Here is a 20,429-nt window from a genome sequence, read left to right on the forward strand (position 1 = left end):
AACGTAAAAAAACTACTAATTTACCGACTTCTCCCCCATCTCCCCCCCCCCTAAACCGGACTCTCAAAATGGTGTAACTTTTTACTGAACAATATGTGGACCGTGGACCATATAGAACAATTTGGTGTTGGATGAAAACTTTTACTTTAGATGTCTGGGTTAGGCCTTTTTTGGACCAATTATACTATACTACCTTCTTAACTTTGGAACCGTTCATTTTAGAAGGATTATGCATACGACCTTTTTTTATTGCAAATTTAATGTAGAACATATTTGTATAGAAGGTTGTTAATGCTAAACCGCATAGTTTTAGAAATATTGACGAAAAACCTAAAAAACTACGAATTTACCCATTTCTCCCCCCTCTCCCCCCAAACCCGACGCTCAAAATGGTGTGACTTCTTTCTGAACATTATGTGGACCATATAGAACAATTTGGTGTTGGAGGATAACTTTCACTTTGGATGTCTGGGTTATGCCATTATTTGGATCAATTATATCATACTATGAGCTATAAATTTTATTCAAGAGTATCACTAAAACATCAATATGCTCCTCATACATCATTTTTAGTAGTTCGATAGAAATCATGTCAGGTCCAGGGCTTTTTTCGTGCTTGATTGGTTTTGATGCGTGTATGTTTCTTCCTTTGTAATATCTGGACCTATTTCTTCTGAAGTAAGTTCTATGTGTTCCAGGTCCCCTCTTTCATCATCGAACAATTCGTCGATGTATTCTGCCCAACGTTGTACTTTCTCATTGGTCTGTGTTATAGCAATCCCGTGTCTATCCAGAAGTACACCAGTGAGATTTTGTTTTCTTAGTCCTGCCATTTCTTTGACTTTCTTATGTAGGTTAAAGGTTTTTGGAGGTCCTCGATCTCTTTGCATTTCTTTTCAAAGTGTTTTTCTTTTGCCTGCTTTATCATCTTCATTATCTCGTGGTTAATCTCTCTGTATTTATTGTTATCTTTGTTCTTATATTGCCTCCGTTGTTCCATCATACTCAGTATCTCGTCGTTCATCCATTCCTCTTGTCTCCTTGTAGTCAAGGAATAAAGCACTGAACCTCCGAAAAAAAAAACGACAAGACGGATCTTAATAATTCTTTTTGCATTCGATTCGTGAATGCACCAGGAAACTTTGTGAACCGGAACCATGATATAGTATTGAAAAACTGCAAAAAAAATGCATTCTTAAAGTGCATCTCAAACAGACAATAAAAAAAAATCAGAACTCGTCAATTATCGGCGGAAATGAGTTCAATTTTGTTACTCGCGCGTTTTTGGGGTCGCTGAAAACGAATATGACGTCGAAAGTGATCACCGGAGTACCTAGTGCCCAGGGTACTTACTGTTTACCTCGTCTTGTGGAGTTTTCAGCAAATTCATTAAAAAATTAGTCAGTCAAAAATTATTACTTGGAGGTTTTTGGGGTTGCTAACGACGAATATGACATCGGAAGTGATTTCCGGAGTTCCCCTGGAGTTTTCGGCAAATTCATTAAAAAATTAGCCAAAAATCTATACTTGGGGGTTTTTGGGTCGCTGACGACGAATATGACATCGGAAGTGATCTACGGAGTACCTGGTACCCATGGTACTTACTGTTTACCTCGTTTTCGGGAGTTTTCTGCAAATTCATTAAAAAATTAGTCAAAATTCATTACTCGGGGGGTTATTGGGATCTCTGACGACGAATATGACATCGGAAGTGATCTCCGGTGTACCTGGTGCCCCAGGTACCTACTGTTTACCTCATCTTGTGGAGTTTTCGGCAAAAAATGTATTAAAAAATTAATCAAAAATAATTACTTGGGGTTTTTGGGGTCGCTAACGACGAATATGGCATCAGAAGTGATCTCCGGAATATCTGGTGCCCAGAGTACCTACTGTTTACCTCACCTTGTGGAGTTTTCGGCAAAAAATTTATTAAAAAATTAGTCAAAAATAATTACTCGTGGGTTAACGACGAATATGACATCGGAAGTGATCTATGGAGTACCTGGTACCCAGGGTACCTACTGTTTACTTCTTTTTCTGGAGTTTTCGGCAAATTCATTAAAAAATTAGTCAAAAATCATTACTCGGGGGATATTGGGATCTCTGACGACGAATATGACATCGGAAGTGATCTCCGGAGTACCTTGTGCCCAGGGTACCTACTGTTTATCTGGTGACTAATGATTTTTGACTAATTTTTTAATGAATTTGCCGAAAACTCGTTAAGACGAGGTAAACAGTAGGTACCCTGAGCACCAGGTACTCCGGAGATCATTTCCGATGTCATATTCGTCATCAGAGACCCCAAAAACTCCCGAGTAATGAATTTTGACTAATTTTTTAATGAATTTGCCGAAAACTCCAGAAAACGAGGTAAACAGTAGGTACCCCGGGTACGTACTCCGTAGACCACTTCGGATGTATTCGTCGTCAGCGACACAAGAACAACCGAGTAATAATTTTTGACTAATGTTTTAATAAATTGTTTGCCGAAAACTCCACAAGACGAGGTAAACAGTAGGTACCCTGGGCACCAAGTACTCCGGATATCACTTTCGACGTCATACTCGTTTTCAGCGACCCCAAAAACCCTCGAGTAACAAAATTGAACTCATTTCCACCTATAATTGACGAGTTCTGAAGTTTTTTTATTGTCTGTTTGAGATGCACATTAAGAATGCATTTTTTGTCTGCAGTTTTTCTATATTATAATATCATTAGACAAGGCGAAAACGGCGGGTTCGTTGGAAAAAATATTCCCATGAGATTTTTTTGCATAATCACATTCGTGATACACCCCAGAATAAGGTTCAAGAAGTCGCCCACGCGAAAAGTGGTCCAAATTTTTTTAACATATTTTTTAATCAAATTGCAAAAAATCAATATTTTTGGTCCGGACAATTTTTTTTAGGTTTTTTTGACCATTCTGGACAAAAAAGGCCTGTTATATTTTTCTCTAAAGTTGATCGTTTTCGAGTTATAAGCAATTTAAAATTTGAAAAACGCGATAATGGCCATTTTCAAGGCTTAATAACTCGGTTAAAAGTTATTATTATGAAAGTCAGAAGGTGACTAAATCAAAGTTTAAAGCCCCCGCTACATGATCCTGAAGAAATCTGTGTTATTAATTTATTACTAAGCTGTTATTTTTAATCAATAACAATGAGCGGTTAGATCGTATTGACGCGGCTGTAAATGTGAGTGCGAGTAAGATGCACAAGTGGACTGCCGGAATGGCATCTCTCTCGCACTCAGCATTTACGGCCGCCTAACACGTGCATGGCGCTCATTATTATTTAAAAATAACAGCTTAGTAATAAAATAATGACAAAAATTTCTTCAGGATCTTGTAGGGGGGCTTTAAACTTTGATTTAGTCACTTTCTGACTTTCAAAATATGTAATAACTTTTAACCGAGTTATTTATCCTTAAAAATGGCCATTTTCGCGTTTTTCAAATTTTTTTGCCTCGAACAAATTGCTTATAACTCGAAAACGATCAACTTTAGAGAAAAAATATAATAGACCTTTTTTTATCCAGAATGGTCCAAAAAACCTAAAAAAATTTGTCCGGGCCAAAAATATTTATTTTTTGCAATTTGATTAAAAACAAATTGTTAAAAAAAATTGGACGTGGGCGACTTCTTGAACTTTATTCTGGGGTGTCTCACGAATGTGATTATACAAAAAAAATCTTATGGAAATATTTTTTCCAACGAACCCGCCTTTTTCGCCTTGTCTACATGGCTCAGGGTCACAAAGTTTACTGGCACATTCACGAATCGAATGCAAAAAGAATTATCAAGATCCGTCTTGTCGTTTTTTTTTCGGAGGTAAGGCCGATTTTAGTGCTTTATTGCTTCACCTATTGGAAAAATCGTTAGTATTTCTTTACAAGGTTCTAGTAGACAATTCTTTAGTCGATCCCAGTGCTCATCAATATCATTGGTGTCTATGTTCAGTTTTCTACAGTTCATATGCAGTTCGTGTTGGAGGCATTCTTTGCAGTTTCCGTTTATACTGTTCAAAAACGCTTAAATGAATATCGATAAGGTCCAGAATACCTGTCACACGACCCCTTTTAACAGCAGATCATCGGAGGCAACGTTTACAGCTAAAGTCAGTTTAAAGAATATTAAACAAATATTTGTTAGAATTTGCATACAAACCTGTTTGGCGAAACCCATATCACAGACCGTAACGCTTTCAGGAGAGAAGTCTTCTGAAGCAAAAAGAATATTTGCAGGCTTTAAATCTCTATGAACTACACCGTTTTCATGTAAGTACGCGATTGTTGTAGCTAGAGTTTTTAATATGGCAGCAGCTTCAAATTCGGTGAGCCGTTTCTAAAACAAAAGATACTACGATTATTACGATTACCATTTTATGTGATTTTAACAATTTCTTATTGGCAATAGAGAATAATACAAAGTATAATCCGGTAGAAATAAGTTTATAGCTACCCACCAAAATGAATATCACTTTGCATTTTTGATATTTGTAATTACGCCTAACTTATACAGCGTGTCTACTTAAGTTGGAAACATATGGAAAACTTTTTTATTATTAATTTTACGAAAAAAAGTTATTCTTCATAAAAAGTTCTGCATGCTATAAAACTGAAGATTCAATCATCAGATATCAAATTTTATAAATATTATACGGGGTATGTCAAAAAATATGAATTTCGTTTAAGGGTAAAGTACCTTCATTTCTCTGAATATCGAAAATTATTATTACGAAAAGTTGTTTGAAATTAAAAATTAAGATCAAATATGGAATTACATGCTTTTAATTAAAAAAAAAATATTTTACAAATTTTTCTCAGACGAATACCTACCCAACATCGTTTTTATTTATTGCCAATATGATAACTCTTATTATTCATTATACGAAAAAAAGTTATTCTTCATAAAAAGCTCTGCATGGTCTAAAATCTAAGATACAACCATGATATATCAACTTTTATCAATTTTGTACGAGGTGTGTCAAAAAATATGAATTTCGCTTATGAGTATAGTACCTTTATATTTCACAATATTTCAATTAGAAGGATGTAATTGCATATTGAAACATAGTTTTTAATTTTAAACAACTTTTTGTATTAACAATTTTCAATATTGTGAAAAATAAAGGTACTTTACTCCTTGGCGAAATTCATATTTTTTGATATACCTCGTATAAAATTAATAAAATGTGACATCTGATGGTTGCATCTTAGGTCTTAGCACATAGACAGCTTTTTATAAAGAATACCTTTTTTCGTAAAAGTAATAATAAAAGAGTTATCATATGTGTAATAAATAAAAACGAATTTAAGTATCCATAAATTTGAGAAAAATTTGGAAAATATTTTTTTTTTCAATTAAAAGCATGTAATTGCATATTTGATCTTAGTTTTTAATTCCAAACAACTTTTTATAATAGAAATTTTCGATATTGAGAGAAATAAAAGTACTTTACTCCTGAACGAAATTCACATTTTTTGACATACCTCGTATAATATTGATAAAATTTGATATCTGATGATTGAATCATAGGTTCTAGAGTATGCAGAACTTTTTATAAAAAATAACTTTTTTCGTAAAATTAATAATAAAAAAATTTCTCATATGTTGCCAACTTAAGTAGACACGCTGTATATACACATAATATATACACACATCGGAAAAGTCTAGGGATATTTTTATAACATAATAAAATTAATAAAAATAAATTCACGTGGTTGTTAAATTTCAATTTAAGTTGTAAAGTTGCTCCTGTATATTTTTATAAGTAAACCAATATTTGACAAAGCTTTCACACGAGAGGAAAAAACTACAACTACAAAAAAGCTACAACTGCAGCTAAAGACCAATTTTTAGTTTTAACCGCTGGAAACAACCAACAATTACAGCACCTGAATTGGTTAACGACTTGCAGCGGGCACACCAGGTAACCATAGGTCGTGATACTATAAGAAATGATCTCCATGAAGCCAATCTCCTCAATCGAAGGTCATTAAGATGTCCACTTATCTCCAGAGGCAATCGCGCTACAAGATTAGAGTGGTATCAAGAATATCAAAACTGGGATGCAAATGATTGGGCTACAGTTTTATTCTCCGAAGAATCTAGATTTGAATTTCATCATGATTCTCGTCGAGTAAGAGTGTGGAGACGATCAGGAAAGGTAGAACGCTTGAAACATGGCCAAGACATTTACACATACAGAGGTGATACAGTAATGGTATGGTGTGGAATAATAGTCGGTGGCAGAACGGACCTAGTTTTTACAAACCGCTTCCTTACAGCTCAGCAGTACCTCGACACCATTCTACAACCTATCGTTCGTCCGTTTGCTGATGTGGTTGGTTTAAACTTCCACCTCATGCATGATAATGACCGTACACACACATGGCACACGCCCGGTCACAGACTGGTTTATCAACGAAGAAATTGATGTGTTGCCTTGGCCAGCACAATCACCCGACCTGAATTACATCGAGCATGTATGGGACATGCTTCAACGAAGAATTACTCTTCGAATAAAACGGTGTGAGAGAGTTTCGTTTCCGAGAGCGCCTGATAGAAGAATGGGCCAACGCACCTTACGCACAGAATATCGACAATCTAATTTTGTCTATGAATGATAGATGTAGAGCCGTTATAAACCGGGATGGACGACATATTATGTGATGACCTTTCTTCAATTTGTACTTCTCGATATTTTTGACATTTCTGAAAGGCATTCTCGGTATTTTTGACATTTCAATAAATTTTGTTGTATATTAAATACATACTACTAATCTCACTACAAATCGATTATTATTTATTAAAAACAATTAAAGAAGAAATTACGTCTATTTCTAAAAGTATTCCTATCTCATTTTAAGTCCGTATATCTAATTGAACGCAGTGTATCTGATACAAAAGAAATAAACTAAAACATACTCACTTTCGTCATCATACAATCTAATAAATCGCCTCCTTTAAGCAATTGAAGTACTAAATAAATTGAAGTTACATCTTCATATACTGTTTTTAACGTTACTATACCAGGATGTTTACCATATCTTAATAAAATTTCAACCTCTTCTCGGCAGTCAAATAGAGTTTTCTTTATTATCTAAAAAAAGAAATATATATGTATACAACAAAAATTATTACAAAAAAAATAAATCCGAAATTTTTCGATTTTTTTTAAATTGTTTCATAAAAACAAGTAATTGGACTTCGTAAGTCCTAGGTTTTCACCCAAAGTAATCGAAAGTAGAACTGGAAGACGATATTTGAATTTTACGTGTAACTTTACGTGGATTGATATACGAATTTACTAATTTTGAGTCATTTTTACTAAAGTTTGACATTTGTCACCTCATTTGTCATTCTACCCGGTATAATGGCGGAGGAGTTATATTGGCGGTCGTGCGGACCGACAGAAAGATTGCCTAGGTCAAATATCTCACCTTTAGTACCATTCTTGGATTATCAGCTTTCATTTGACACCTCATTTGCCATTCTACCTGGTATAATGACGGAGAAGTTACATTCGCGGTCGTACGGACCGACGGAAAGACAGCCTAGGTCAAATATCTCACCTTTAGTACCATCTTTGGATTATAAGCTTTCATTTGACACCTCATTTATCATTCAAGCTGGTATAATGATGGAGGAGTTATATTCGCGGTCGTACGGACCGACGTAAAGACAGCCTAGGTCAAATATCTCACCTGTAGTACCATTCTTGGATTATAAGCTTTCATTTGACACCTCATTTGTACCTGGTATAATGACGGAGGAGTTACATTCCCGGTCGTACGGACCGACGGAAAGACAGCCTGGGTCAAATATCTCACCTTTAGTACCATCCTTGGATTATCAGCTTTCATTTGACACCTCATTTGTCATTCTACCTGGTATAATGACGGAGAAATTATATTCGCGGTCGTACGGACCGACGGAAAGACAGCCTAGGTCAAATATCTCACCTTAAGTACCATCCTTGGATTATAAGCTTTTATTTGACACCTCATTTATCATTCAAGCTGGTATAATGATGGAGGAGTTATATTCGCGGTCGGAGGGACCGACGCACAGACCGCCTAAGTCAAATATCCCACCTTTAGTACCATCCTTGGATTATAAGCTTTCATTTGACACCTCATTTGTCATTCTACCTGGTATAATGACGGAGGAGTTATATTCGCGGTCGTACGGACCGGCGGAAAGACAGCCTAGGTCAAATATCTCACCTTTAGTATCATCCTTGGATTATAAGCTTTCATTTGACACCTCATTTGTCATTCTCTCTGGTATAATGATGGAGGAGTTATATTCGCGGTCGGACAGACTGACGGAGACCGCCAAGGTCAAATATCTCACCTTTGGTACCATCCTTGGATTATCAGCTTTCATTTGACACCTCATTTGTCATTCTAGCTGGTATATTGACGGAGGAGTTGTGATTACAGACAGACGGACGTGGATAACACAAAGTTTTCATATTTTTTCAAAATTGGGTGAAAACAATACATAAAAAACTCTCTTCAAAAGATCTTGCATAAAATATTTACTAAAAATACACTAAGCGCCAAAATTAACGCACCACCTTAAAAATGGGACATTTTTAATGTCTGATATTTCCTAAACCTGTTGTCCGATTTTAGTGATTTTTTAAATATTTTATAGCTTTGTTCTTCAGAAATATCCGTGTAATAATATTGTTGCTAAACAGATAAGTGTCATTGTATACAGGGTGTATCAATGATAGTGTGTTTTTCCTCAAAGTTTGGAACACCGTGTGGAATATTCTAGCGTATGTAAAATATTGAAATTAAAACTTAACTGTAACCTTAAGCTATCTTAACATTTTGCTTTTTAATTCATTCGCTTAGGATGAATAATAAAAAAATTAGGTACTTTAACAACTAGCAACGTTTTTCATCAATACAGGGTGTTTCTAAATAAGTGCGACAAACTTTAAGGGGTAATTCTGCATGAAAAAATAATGACCGTTTACTTTATAGACATGTGTCCGCAAATGCTTCGTTTCCGAGATTACGGTATGTTCATTTTTTTTACAAACTGACGATTTATTTATTGCTCTAAAACTGTTTGAGATATGCAAATGAAATTTAGTGGGTTTTAAGAGGTAGTAATTCCGCATTTTTTGACGTACAACTAAGAATTTTATATTCACCATTGGCGTTATATTACTCGGTCATATTACCCGTATGCACGCCAATGGTGAATATGAAATTCTTAATTTTATGCCAAAAAATGACCAATAACTACCTCTTAAAACCTACCAAATTTCATTTGCATATCTCAACCGGTTTTAGAGCAATAAATAAATCGTCAGTTTGTACGAAAAAATTCAACATCCCGTATCTCGGAAACGAAGCATTTGCAGACATATGTTTATAAAGCAAACGGTCATTATTTTTCATGGAGAATTACCCCTTAAAGTTTGTCGCACTTATTTAGAAACACCCTGTATTGATGAAAAACGTTGCTAGTTGTTAAAGTACCTAACTTTTTTATTATCCAACATAAGCGAATGAATCAATAAGCAAAATGTTAAGATAGCTTATAGTCTAAGAGCTAGTGAACCTTTTGACTAACGGTCGTCCTGTAAGGCTAAAAATTTGTAGAGTGATAATTCATAGCACACCAAAGCTAAAAACCATGACCTGGCAGGCCTCAGCGGTGCACGTGTATCTACCAGGTGAATCGAAAAGTGCAAATTTAGGGGGTAAAATAAACTTTCTCCTGTAAGGTTTAAATTTAAGTATGTGTTTGAGTAAGTCATTTAGAAGAAATGTGTACAATGACAGGCGATTCTGAAGAGCATAAGACCTTGCCAGGCGAGGGGAAAGATTAGGGGTTTTTATTAAAATTATTCTTTTTGCATCGAACAAATTTTTTTTAGGCTTTTTGAATCATTCCAAACAGAAAAGGTCCTTAGTTATTTTTCTCTTAAGTTAATAGTTTTTGTTATATAAGCGATTGAAAATTTTGAAAATTGCGAAATCGGCCATTTTTAACCCAAATCGGACATTTATCTAAAAATTTCAATATTGGCAAGGTACGCAGATATTCCTTAAACATTGATTGATGAAATCGCGAAGAGTTTTTTGCAATAAAATAACGAAAACCGCTTTGTTTTTTTAATTGCTAATCAAGCGGGCGCTACACTGTAGTATAATTGAGGACGTTTGAGGTTGCATAAATTCATTATCTCGAGAATGGGCAAATTTGAAGAGAAATCCTCAGACAGGTCGATTTTTATTTTTGAATTAGGACTTTTTGGTATATATATAATACTAGTGACGTCATCCATCTGGGCGTGATGACGTAATCGATTATTTTTTTAAATAAGACTAGGTGTTGTGTGATAGCTCATTTGAAAGGTTATTTAATTCTCTATTCAGTAATATAAACATTAACATAATTATTTATACAGGGTGTACAAAAAAATTTTTTTCTTCTATTTGTCAAATTTAATCAAAGTTAATTTAATAAAACAAATTTTTTTGTACACCCTGTATAAATAATTATGTTATTGTTTATATTAGTGAATAGAGAATTAAATAACCTTTCAAATGAGCTATCACACAACCCCTACTCTCATTTAAAAAAATCATCGATTACGTCATCACGCTCAGATGGATGACGTCACTAGTATTATATATATGCCAAAAAGTCCTAATTTAAAAATAAAAATCGACCTGTCTGAAGATTGCTCTTGAAATTTGCCAATTCTCGAGATAATGAATTTATGCCAACTCAAACGTCCTCACTTATACTACAGTGAAGCGTCCGCTTGATTAGCAATTAAAAAACAAAGGGGTTTCCGATATTGTATTGCAAAAAACTCTTTGGGATTTCATCAATCAATGTTTAAAGAATATCTACCTACCTTGGCAACTTTGAGATTTTTAGATAAATATCCGATTTGGGGTTAAAAATGGTCGATTTCGCAATTTTCAAAATTTTCAATCGCTTATATAACAAAAACTGTTAACTTAAGAGAAAAATCACCAAAGACCTTTTCTGTTTGGAATGATTCAAAAAACTTAAAAAAAATTTGTTCGATGCAAAAAAAATAAATTTAGGAAAAACCCCTAATCTTTCCCCTCGCCTGGCAAGGTCTTATGCTCTTCAGAATCGCCTGTCATTTTACACATTTCTTTTAAATAACTTACTCAAACACATACTTAAATTTAAACCTTACAGGAGAAAGTTTATTTTACCCCCTAAATTTGCACTTTTCGATTCACCTGGTAGATACACGTGCACCGCTGAGGCCTGCCAGGTCATGGTTTTTAGCTTTGGTGTGCTATGAATTATCACTCTACAAATTTCTAGCCTTACAGGACGACCGTTAGTCAAAAGGTTCACTAGCTCTTAGACTATTAAGGTTACAGTTGTGTTTTAATTTCAATATTTTATATACGCTAGAATATTCCACAGGGTGTTCCAATCTTTGAAGAAAAAACACACTATCATTGTTACATCCGGTATACAATGACACTTATCTGTTTAGCAACAATATTATTACATCGATATTCTTGAAGAAAAAAGCTATAACGTATTAAAAAAATCACTAAAATCGGACAACAGGTTTAGGAAATATGAGACATTAAAAATGTCCCATTTTTAAGGTGGTGCGTTAATTTTGGCGCTTAGTGTACATAGTTTTTGAGTTATAGCCAAAATATCAAAAAGTGGACTAATTTACCCTGATCTTAAAAACGCAAGGCTATATTTGGTAGCACTCTTCGATTGTATCATTTTTAGTGGTCAATTGATCATCTTCTTCTTCTTAGTTCATGCGAAACCCTTAAATCTCTGGCACTTGGTCATAACACCTTTGTACCATTCTATGTTTTTTTTTTCATTAAACTCCACCAAGTCCAATGCAACTGTTGTATCTAATTCTTAATCCATCGACTTAATCTCGCACTATTTTTGATGTTAAATACTTTAACAATGTAACTAAAAGGGTTTCAGACCTTTCAATGTATCTAGTTTCAACTACTGTACACTGGACGTTTCACACTGAGGATGGTCAGTTTTGACCGAAAACGTTTTGTGATAATCCATTTGGATGATTTTAAAAAAATGTTAATAACTTTATATACTAACATAAAACAGAAGTCTTTACTTCATTATTATGTTGTTTTAACGATGGTATACAGCCAACTGTAGGGTTTTCACCTTAAAAATATATATTTCACAATGTTTTCTTACCTTAACAGCATATTGATGTCCGGTGGTTTTATGTCTACCTAATTTACAAACGCTATAACTACCTCCTCCGATCTCGTCTAATAGAACATAGTCATCAAAGAAGTTTCGATCACTTGTTCTTACTGAATTTACTGGGGTTTCCATTTTCTTTGGCACATTTCCGTTTTCCAATAGGCACGGAGCTATAAAACTAAATCTAAAAAAAAAATAAGAAAATTATTAATTGAAAACTTTGCATAAATATTTTTATCACACGAAAATACAAACAGCCGTGATGGAAGAGACAGACATTAGCATTGAGAAAGCAGAAAAAGAAAAGAGAGAACACTGGTTTGATGAGGGCTGCAAAAGAATCGTAGCGCAGAGGAACAACGCAAAATTTGAAAATATTAGAAACAACACAAAAAAAATTAAAGAGCATTATAAAACCAAAAAGAAGTGAAGCTAAACGATTATGCAGGCAAAAGAAGAGAAAATTCCTGGAAAAACAACTAGTTGGGTCGGGACCTCTCCATCTCTGGTCCAATGCTCTACCAACCAAGCTATCAAGCCCCGTCTACGTGACGTCTCGGATATAATACACATCACGGTGACAAATAGATCAAGTGAAGTATAAAAATGTTATAATAGATATTTTATTATCTTACTCCCGAGGAAGAAAAATCCAAAGACACAAAAATTATAATAAATAATACATTTACTAAAAACACTAATATATTCTTTTAATGACTTTTTGCGCTGATACATACATAACTTGAAAGATTAGCAACGAACTACATACTGTCTGTGTGCGCATGCGCCCAGAATTATAAAATTTCACTCTCAATCGTAAAGAAGTATAACTTCAAAAAAGTTAAAAATTTTTATCAAGGAGTAAAAAAGACACGAGTGACAAAATAAAAGCAGAATATTTTGCAGAAATAAAGGTGGATGATACTACTAGACAAGACAGGAAAAATAAAACAGACGGCAGAGTGTTTCGACAAACACAAGAACCGAGAGAAAAGAATATAGTAGTAGTAATAAGAGACCTAAAGAATAATAAAAATGCGGGAGAAAGCTGAGTGCCAGCAGAAATAATAAAAGTAGGAGGAGATATCAGCAAAAGATAGCTCGGCTTATTGTAAAAATATGGGAAACCGAGAAAATGTCAGAGCACTGCAACACAGCACTCATCTGCCCAATTCATAAGAAAGGAACAAAACTGTTTGTGAAAATTACAGAGGAATCGCACTATAATAAGTATTATATAAGGTATTGGCAAAAATTATAAGAAGTAGAATAAAACCCTACGAAACAGAGATAGTAGTAGTGGTTTCAGACAGGGAAGAATAAAAACTGATCAAATTGGTATGCTAAAATTATTACAAAACAACGGTTATAGACAAAATTTAGGTTTGTATATGCTTTTTATTAATTTTAAACAGGCCTACGACTATACGAAGCAATGAGATCATTACGAATACCAGAGAAACTGATACGATTAGTTAAAATGACACTTACCAATACAGTCATGACAGAAGGAAGGATTAAAACAGGAGACCCCTCGTCAACAGCATTCGACCTAATACTAGAAAAGATAATTAGAAGAGCCAAGATCCAGACAAGCGGCACCATTCTGAACAAAAGAGAACAGTTCATAGGTCTCGCAGATGACTGGGTGTTTCTGACACGTTCAAGAATTGAACTTCGAAAAATGTTCATTCACATCAGCTGATCAGTCTTCGATTGGGATACCCATAGTGCAATACCTCCTTCTCCACACTGAGAGCGCCTCATTCAGATATATTTTGAAGAGTGTAGGTGCTATACAGCAACCTTGCTTTAGGCCCTAACTAATAGGAATTTCTCTAGTTAATTTGTTTCCAGTTTTAATGTTTATCGTCAAATTTTTGTAAAGCTATTGTATATATGTACTGCTTGTATATATTTTTTTGCTTATTCATTGTTTTTCCATTGCTATCTAGACCAGTGAAAGTGGTACACTATCGTATGCCTTTGTCAGATCTACAAGTTGAAAGGTTGTGGGCTAATATGTTCTCAATAACTTGCTTTAAAGAAAATATGCTGTCCATACAGGATCTGTACGAAAGCTGTTTTGTTCTTCTACATCTGTCATCTCTTTTTCTATTTTATTGAAGTTATACTTCTTTACCGGCGATAGAGGGTGATTTTTTTATATGTTAAAACCTATCAGCCCGGCGCATGCGCATTATAACTTTGTTCTGATTGGATGTTCAAATGACATGTCAAAAATTATCCGATATGGCAGCTGTGGTTTGGAGGTAAAGGTAAACAAATGTATAATATATTAGTTTTATTGTTGTGAGGACAGAAACAAAAAAGTTTATAATATTGTAGTGACTTTTAAATAGTTTTTAAAAGCAACAGGTACGTAATAATTGTTAATGTATCATGGGTATAAACCTACCTATTTGATCTGCCAAAATACATAGTATGTAATACTTTTATTTATATAATTTGATTACCATCAAAATTTCTATCAATATTCACCTAATATATTGTTTTTTACTCTATGTTTTGTTGTATTTTTTCAATTCTAAATCATTTCAATTCAAAATTAAAATAATTTGATCAATTTTCAAAATATCAAAATATCACAAGTTTAATCCGTTTAGTTAGTCGATCTTCGTAAATAATGACACATAGTGTCCGTGGCTAAGCGGAGAAGGCGAATGAATTCCAATACCAACCGCTCTTATCAGCGCTGGTTCGAGTCCCAATAGAAACTTTCTTTTTTGTTTTTTTTTAATACATTTTATGATTGTAAGTATATTTATTATATAATTGTATTTTCAGAAAATACGTATTTAGTTAAAAAAATTTTCGACAATTAATGTTCAGACATCATTTGTGGCTTGTTTAATGTGTTTGTGTGTGTTTTATTCTTTTATTATTTTAATTTTTGGCACCGTTCTAATAAAAATGTTTGAGAAGTAGTAAGTATAAATTAGTTTAATATTTAAACAAAATATAAATAAAAAGTATATTAATTTCGTTTAAATCATATAATAGAAGTATAACTTCTTACGTGCGTACAAAGTACACACACATTCTTTTTTTTTTAATATTTTTCCATAGCCTTGAGAGTGAATTTATGACACTTCGCCCCCTGTAGTTTGAACAATTATTTTTATCTCCTTTTTTGTAGATGTTGTTAACAGGACCGCGTTTAAGTCAATTGACGACCTAGGCAATTCTCTACCAGCCGCCCTTCAAACATGTACCATTTTTGCCAAAAAAATTGCAGAAATTTTTATTTAAATAAGAATACACTAAAAATGGATTTAAACTACGATGTTTATATACCCCTACGATTTCAACAATTTTGAATATTTAGAATGCATATTTTTGAAAAACAGTTATGATTTAAAAAAATCAGAAATTCTAAAATTATCGTAATTCTCATTTTCTTTTGATACTCCAAAAATACTCAATATACGTAAAAAGTGATATATGCATAACCAAATTTTAGTTGTTTCTGTATCAAATATTTTACCTTTTTACTATTTCTGTAGGGCAACAAAAAATAAACGAGATAGAAACGTGTAAAGCTTAAATTTTGCTGCGAGAACCATGTAACCGGGGCCATTTAACCTTTTATCTACGACTGATACATAATATATGTATTATACTTGTGGTGTTTGCAATATAATGCCATATAATAATCCCTTAGGGATTAATAATGCGGGATTAATAGCTATTAATCCCTCTGGCACAACAATGACAAAATTGGTAGCTGAAGGATACATTGATCAGTCTATGAGAAACAAGGCAACTACAGCAAATACTATCGCTAAAGAGATAAACAGTAATGTACCATCTTCTTGTTCTACAGCAAGCGAGATCACAAATATTTGTATTAAAAACTCTACTAAAGTTAATGATGATTCTAAACCAATTCAGTTTATTAATTGTACTATTACTAATTTTAATGTTTTTAACAAATAAAGTTGTTCATTAAAAATCTTAAATGAATTAATTTGTCGTAGATAAAGTAGAGTATACTACTCGCAATAATGGCTCTCATTCCCTCGGAATGTTACTCCCTCGCCGCTAACGCGGCTCGGTTCGTAAATATTCCTCGGGAATAATAGCCATCATTATTGACTCGTGGTATAATCTACTATTATTTTAAAAAAAGTAAGGGGTTTAAAAGATTAAATTCAACGTGGTTTAATAATCATTAAAATTAACTTTAATTAATAGAGTTGTTAAAAAAAATAACTTTTTTGGAAAAATTTTTAAAAGATAAATTCTGAAAAATATTTTCCGCATAAATTTTAATGCTATCAACTTGTTCGGGGCTCATTTGATAGATATTTTTAAGTACTTTGACAAATGTTTAATAAGGTTACCTATGTTATAAAATGCATCATTTTCCCGTTATTTAAGCTTGAATACTTAGATTTGGGTACTCGCCGAAAAAATATACATTCAATTACCTATAACTCACTTTCACTTAACATTAAAAGGTTTTTCCACTAAGGAGTTTATTTCATTTTTTTATTAGCTTCAATTTTGGTAATAATAACTTTTTTGTAAAATTTTATAGTTTTTGAGTTATTTATGAAAAATCGTTTAAAAACATGCATTTTTCTCACGAAATGAAAATCTTTGATCTTGAATCACTCAAAAAGTTTTGAATTATTTTAATAACTTTATACAACAAATTCTGCTTAGAATTTGTCCTCTTATCGAATTATGGGGTTATTCTTAATAAAATAATTTTCACTCCCGAGACAGGGTAGCATCCACTCCCAGGGTAAAAGCGCAAGTTGGCACCATGTCACCTTTGTTCCTTAAAATATCCTCTAACCACTCACCAATTTTCGTGCAAATTGACCGAGGTTCAACGAAATCGGAGGTAATAGCTCATATCCACCTTCAGTGACTGCACTAACTCTTCTTTAAATAGTTAGATAAGTATGTCAATTGGTGATTTTATTGTGGTATCCAAATCACCCTTTAAGTCAATGCATTCATGTATGAATGATGTATCTTGGTCGTCTTTATTTTGTATCAGATTTTCAGCTTCTTTAATAATTTCTTCTTTAATAATTTCTTCATTGCTTAATTTTGGCAAATATGTTAATAACACGAAAACGTTGATAAAAGTCTATAAGATTCCAGACATATATTCAGGTCTCTTATCGGAGTGTCGATTATAATATAGAATGTGTGGATCTTCATCTCATCACTAGCTGAAAAGTTTGGTTTATTATCGGCCCCCTCGTCAAATTGAATTTTTCTTTTTCTCTTTCTTATTTCTTTATATGCTTTATTTGGGCACAATTTTTTTTCTTCCTTGCGACAAAGTAATTTGAAAGAGCTTCATACTCTTTAATGACAGAACCCAGATTCATAATTTTTATATAAAAATATTTTTTTGTACACTATTTTTGCCGCCCTCTCATAATGTGCCGCCCTAGACAATTGCCTATATTGCCTAATGGATAAAGCAGCCCTGGTTGTTAATATGTGCTTTTGTCCATTCCGGTGGTAAATAATGTCTTTTATAGAATAAGATGAAAGCATACATAAGCTAAGTAATTCCCGTAGTACTTGTGGGCTGTGTTTTAGTAATTCGTTCGGTATACCTAGTGGTCCTTGTATACCTATAGTTCGTCCGCTATAACTTTTCCCATGCGTCACGATTCACTTTCAAACAAATTAAGTAAAAACATAAAGTGAAACGTACGCCGATGTGTGTAGTATATAGTATACAGTATACAAAATGTATATTCGCGGTGTGCAAGTACTTGGAAGGGAATTGAGAAACGATCGTGCGCGAATAGCGGAGAAATATTGCAACTTTCTTAAATAATTCATATTGTCAATTGAAATTGTCAAATTGACGTACATTTCAGGCGCGTTACAAGTGACATGAAAACCGTCCTTCGTACTGCCCTCGTCATGCGCATTATAAAAAATGCGTTCCAAGCGAACATGAACGATGATTGGTATCGTACACCGTGTTGTTCCAAGCGATCCTTGTACCGTTTCGAAATCGGTAACTGAACGGTCCTTTTGATACATGCCTTCAAGCAGAAACTATTTGTACTGACTTGCGCAGTTAGGATTGTTTTCATTTTTACTGGTCACTGCTATGAGATCAGCTGATGATTCAATAATAGAATAATCCACAATTAACGCTATTAATACCTGTGAATCTTGATTTCCGTTTAAATAATTATTAATTCTTTTTTTTTTCAAATTAATCTTATAAAAATGGATAATATAATTTATTCTTTTTTTTTTCATATAAGACAACGACTTAATGTTAGATATCGATTCTGAGGAAGATTTTGAAGCTGAAGTGATGTTTAATGAACATGTTAGAAATATTTAATTTCTAACCATCTAGCAAACTACTAGTGGTACAGTGGTACTCGTACTGAAAATGGCTCAGGCGCAGCTCGAACTTGAAATGGTACACCAATACGTTCCAAGAGGGTTACGTACCGGTAATCGGTTCGAGATCGAAAGAAAACCGTTCAAGGGCGATTCTGCGCATTAAAACAGTCCAATCGATTTCGTGGCGGTTCAAGGGATCGTACAAATGTGTCGTCTTGGAACGAACCTTTCATATCTACTGTCATTGAAGAATAAAAATTATATGTTGCTCCACAATATTGATATGATATGCAATTATTATATAAAGGTAAATTTAATTAATTGTATTTTGTTTGCAGTACTGCATTTTAATAACTAATTTTATTTACTACATACAATTGTTTACTGTTTAATAACATAACCTGAATCTTATTTTTTCTTCTTATTATTTTTTTGGACTATGGCCTTGACAATTATCCAGTAACCAGGACTAATATAATTGGCCAAAATAATTAAAAGTGCGAATAAAGTTGCAGAGCGTACAAATAGGTGTCGCTTTGCCGAACTTGCACGGCCCCAATACACATCGACGTTTTTCACTTTAGGTTTTTACTTAATTTGTTTGAAAATGAATCGTGACGCATGGGAAAAGTTATAGCGGACGAACACTATACAGAAAGATTAGACTTACCCTCTAAATAACTCGTGCGCATTTGCACTCGCAGGCACACCAGGTGAGTCTTTTGGCGTTTTGCTAGTAAACTCTGAATCGAAATACGCGTCTTCGGGACCGCATACAGCTGGCTGGAAAGGAGGGCGTTTCCTCCTTGCTAATAGTGATTCAAAATCGATGGTTGCAAAAAATTCATGCTTTTTTAAATCCTCAATTCCCCCTGGTCCAGAACATAACCTATAAAGTAAAAAGTTAAATCAGTATTTATTAATAATTTTATGTATTGACATAACTGGTCCAGAACATAACCTATAGAGTAAAATTAAATCAGTATTTATTAATAATTTTATGTATTAAGTATTTACGTATAGACCAGAGCATTTAGTACTAAAATCAACGCAATAACTCGATTTTTAAATACAGCACCTAGAGACTTGCAACTTTTGCATTTTATTCTTTTTATCGCCAGGAAAAAAGTCTACAATAGGAAAATGGGTAGAAATGCATAAGTGCACTTTAAAGTGCAAATACTGCATCCAAAAGTACATAAACATGTCAAAATCAGTATATTAAGGGCATGATTTTATTATTCATGGCGTTTTTGGGGTCACTGAACACGAATACGCAATCAGAATCGACCCCTGATGCACCTGGCGCCCAGGTTCACTGCTAAGGCACGTCATCTGGAGTTTCGAGGGTTTTCGGCATTAAATTGATGCAAACAGATTACTCGGGGGTTTTTGGGGTCGCTGAACACGAATAAGTCATCACAACCGACCCCCGGAGCACCTGGTGCCCAGTGTCACTGCTGAGCCACGTCATCTTCTGGAGTTTCGAGGGGTTTCCAAATTCACAGAAATATCGGGGAAAGGACTCCAAAAAAGTAATAGAAAATAATGAGACCAGACCCAGAACGATGACGACCAAGGCAATGAATGGGAAAAGCGATAGGGAAAAAGATGATGCAAAGGTAAACAAGGATGAAAATAAGAAGAAGGGGAAAGCTAGATTACAGAAAAAAGAAGAAATAAAAATGGGAACATGGAATGTGAGAAGTATCAATGGAAAAGAGGAAGAACCGGTAGAAGAAATGATAAGACAAAAATAGAAATACTAAGAATAATGGAAACGAAGATGAAAGGAAAAGGTCTTAAGAAAATACAC

General features: G+C 33.8%; 1 protein-coding gene across 3 annotated transcripts in view; it reads right to left on the reverse strand.

Annotated features, from left to right (window-relative positions):
• The window catches only part of LOC114331429 (ribosomal protein S6 kinase 2 beta), a 274,834-nt gene that overhangs the window by 45,857 nt on the left and 208,548 nt on the right, over positions 1–20,429 (reverse strand). For all 3 annotated transcript variants that reach the window (XM_050655564.1, XM_050655565.1, XM_050655563.1), the window contains 4 exons: positions 19,284–19,502; positions 12,236–12,431; positions 6,936–7,106; positions 4,169–4,345 (listed from right to left, as the gene is read on the reverse strand). In XM_050655564.1, the coding sequence (XP_050511521.1) occupies positions 4,169–4,345; positions 6,936–7,106; positions 12,236–12,431; positions 19,284–19,502 (763 nt within the window). The remainder of the gene's footprint in view (positions 1–4,168; positions 4,346–6,935; positions 7,107–12,235; positions 12,432–19,283; positions 19,503–20,429) is intronic.

Source organism: Diabrotica virgifera, chromosome 7 (genome assembly GCF_917563875.1).
Source record: "Diabrotica virgifera virgifera chromosome 7, PGI_DIABVI_V3a".
NCBI lineage: Eukaryota > Metazoa > Arthropoda > Insecta > Coleoptera > Chrysomelidae > Diabrotica > Diabrotica virgifera.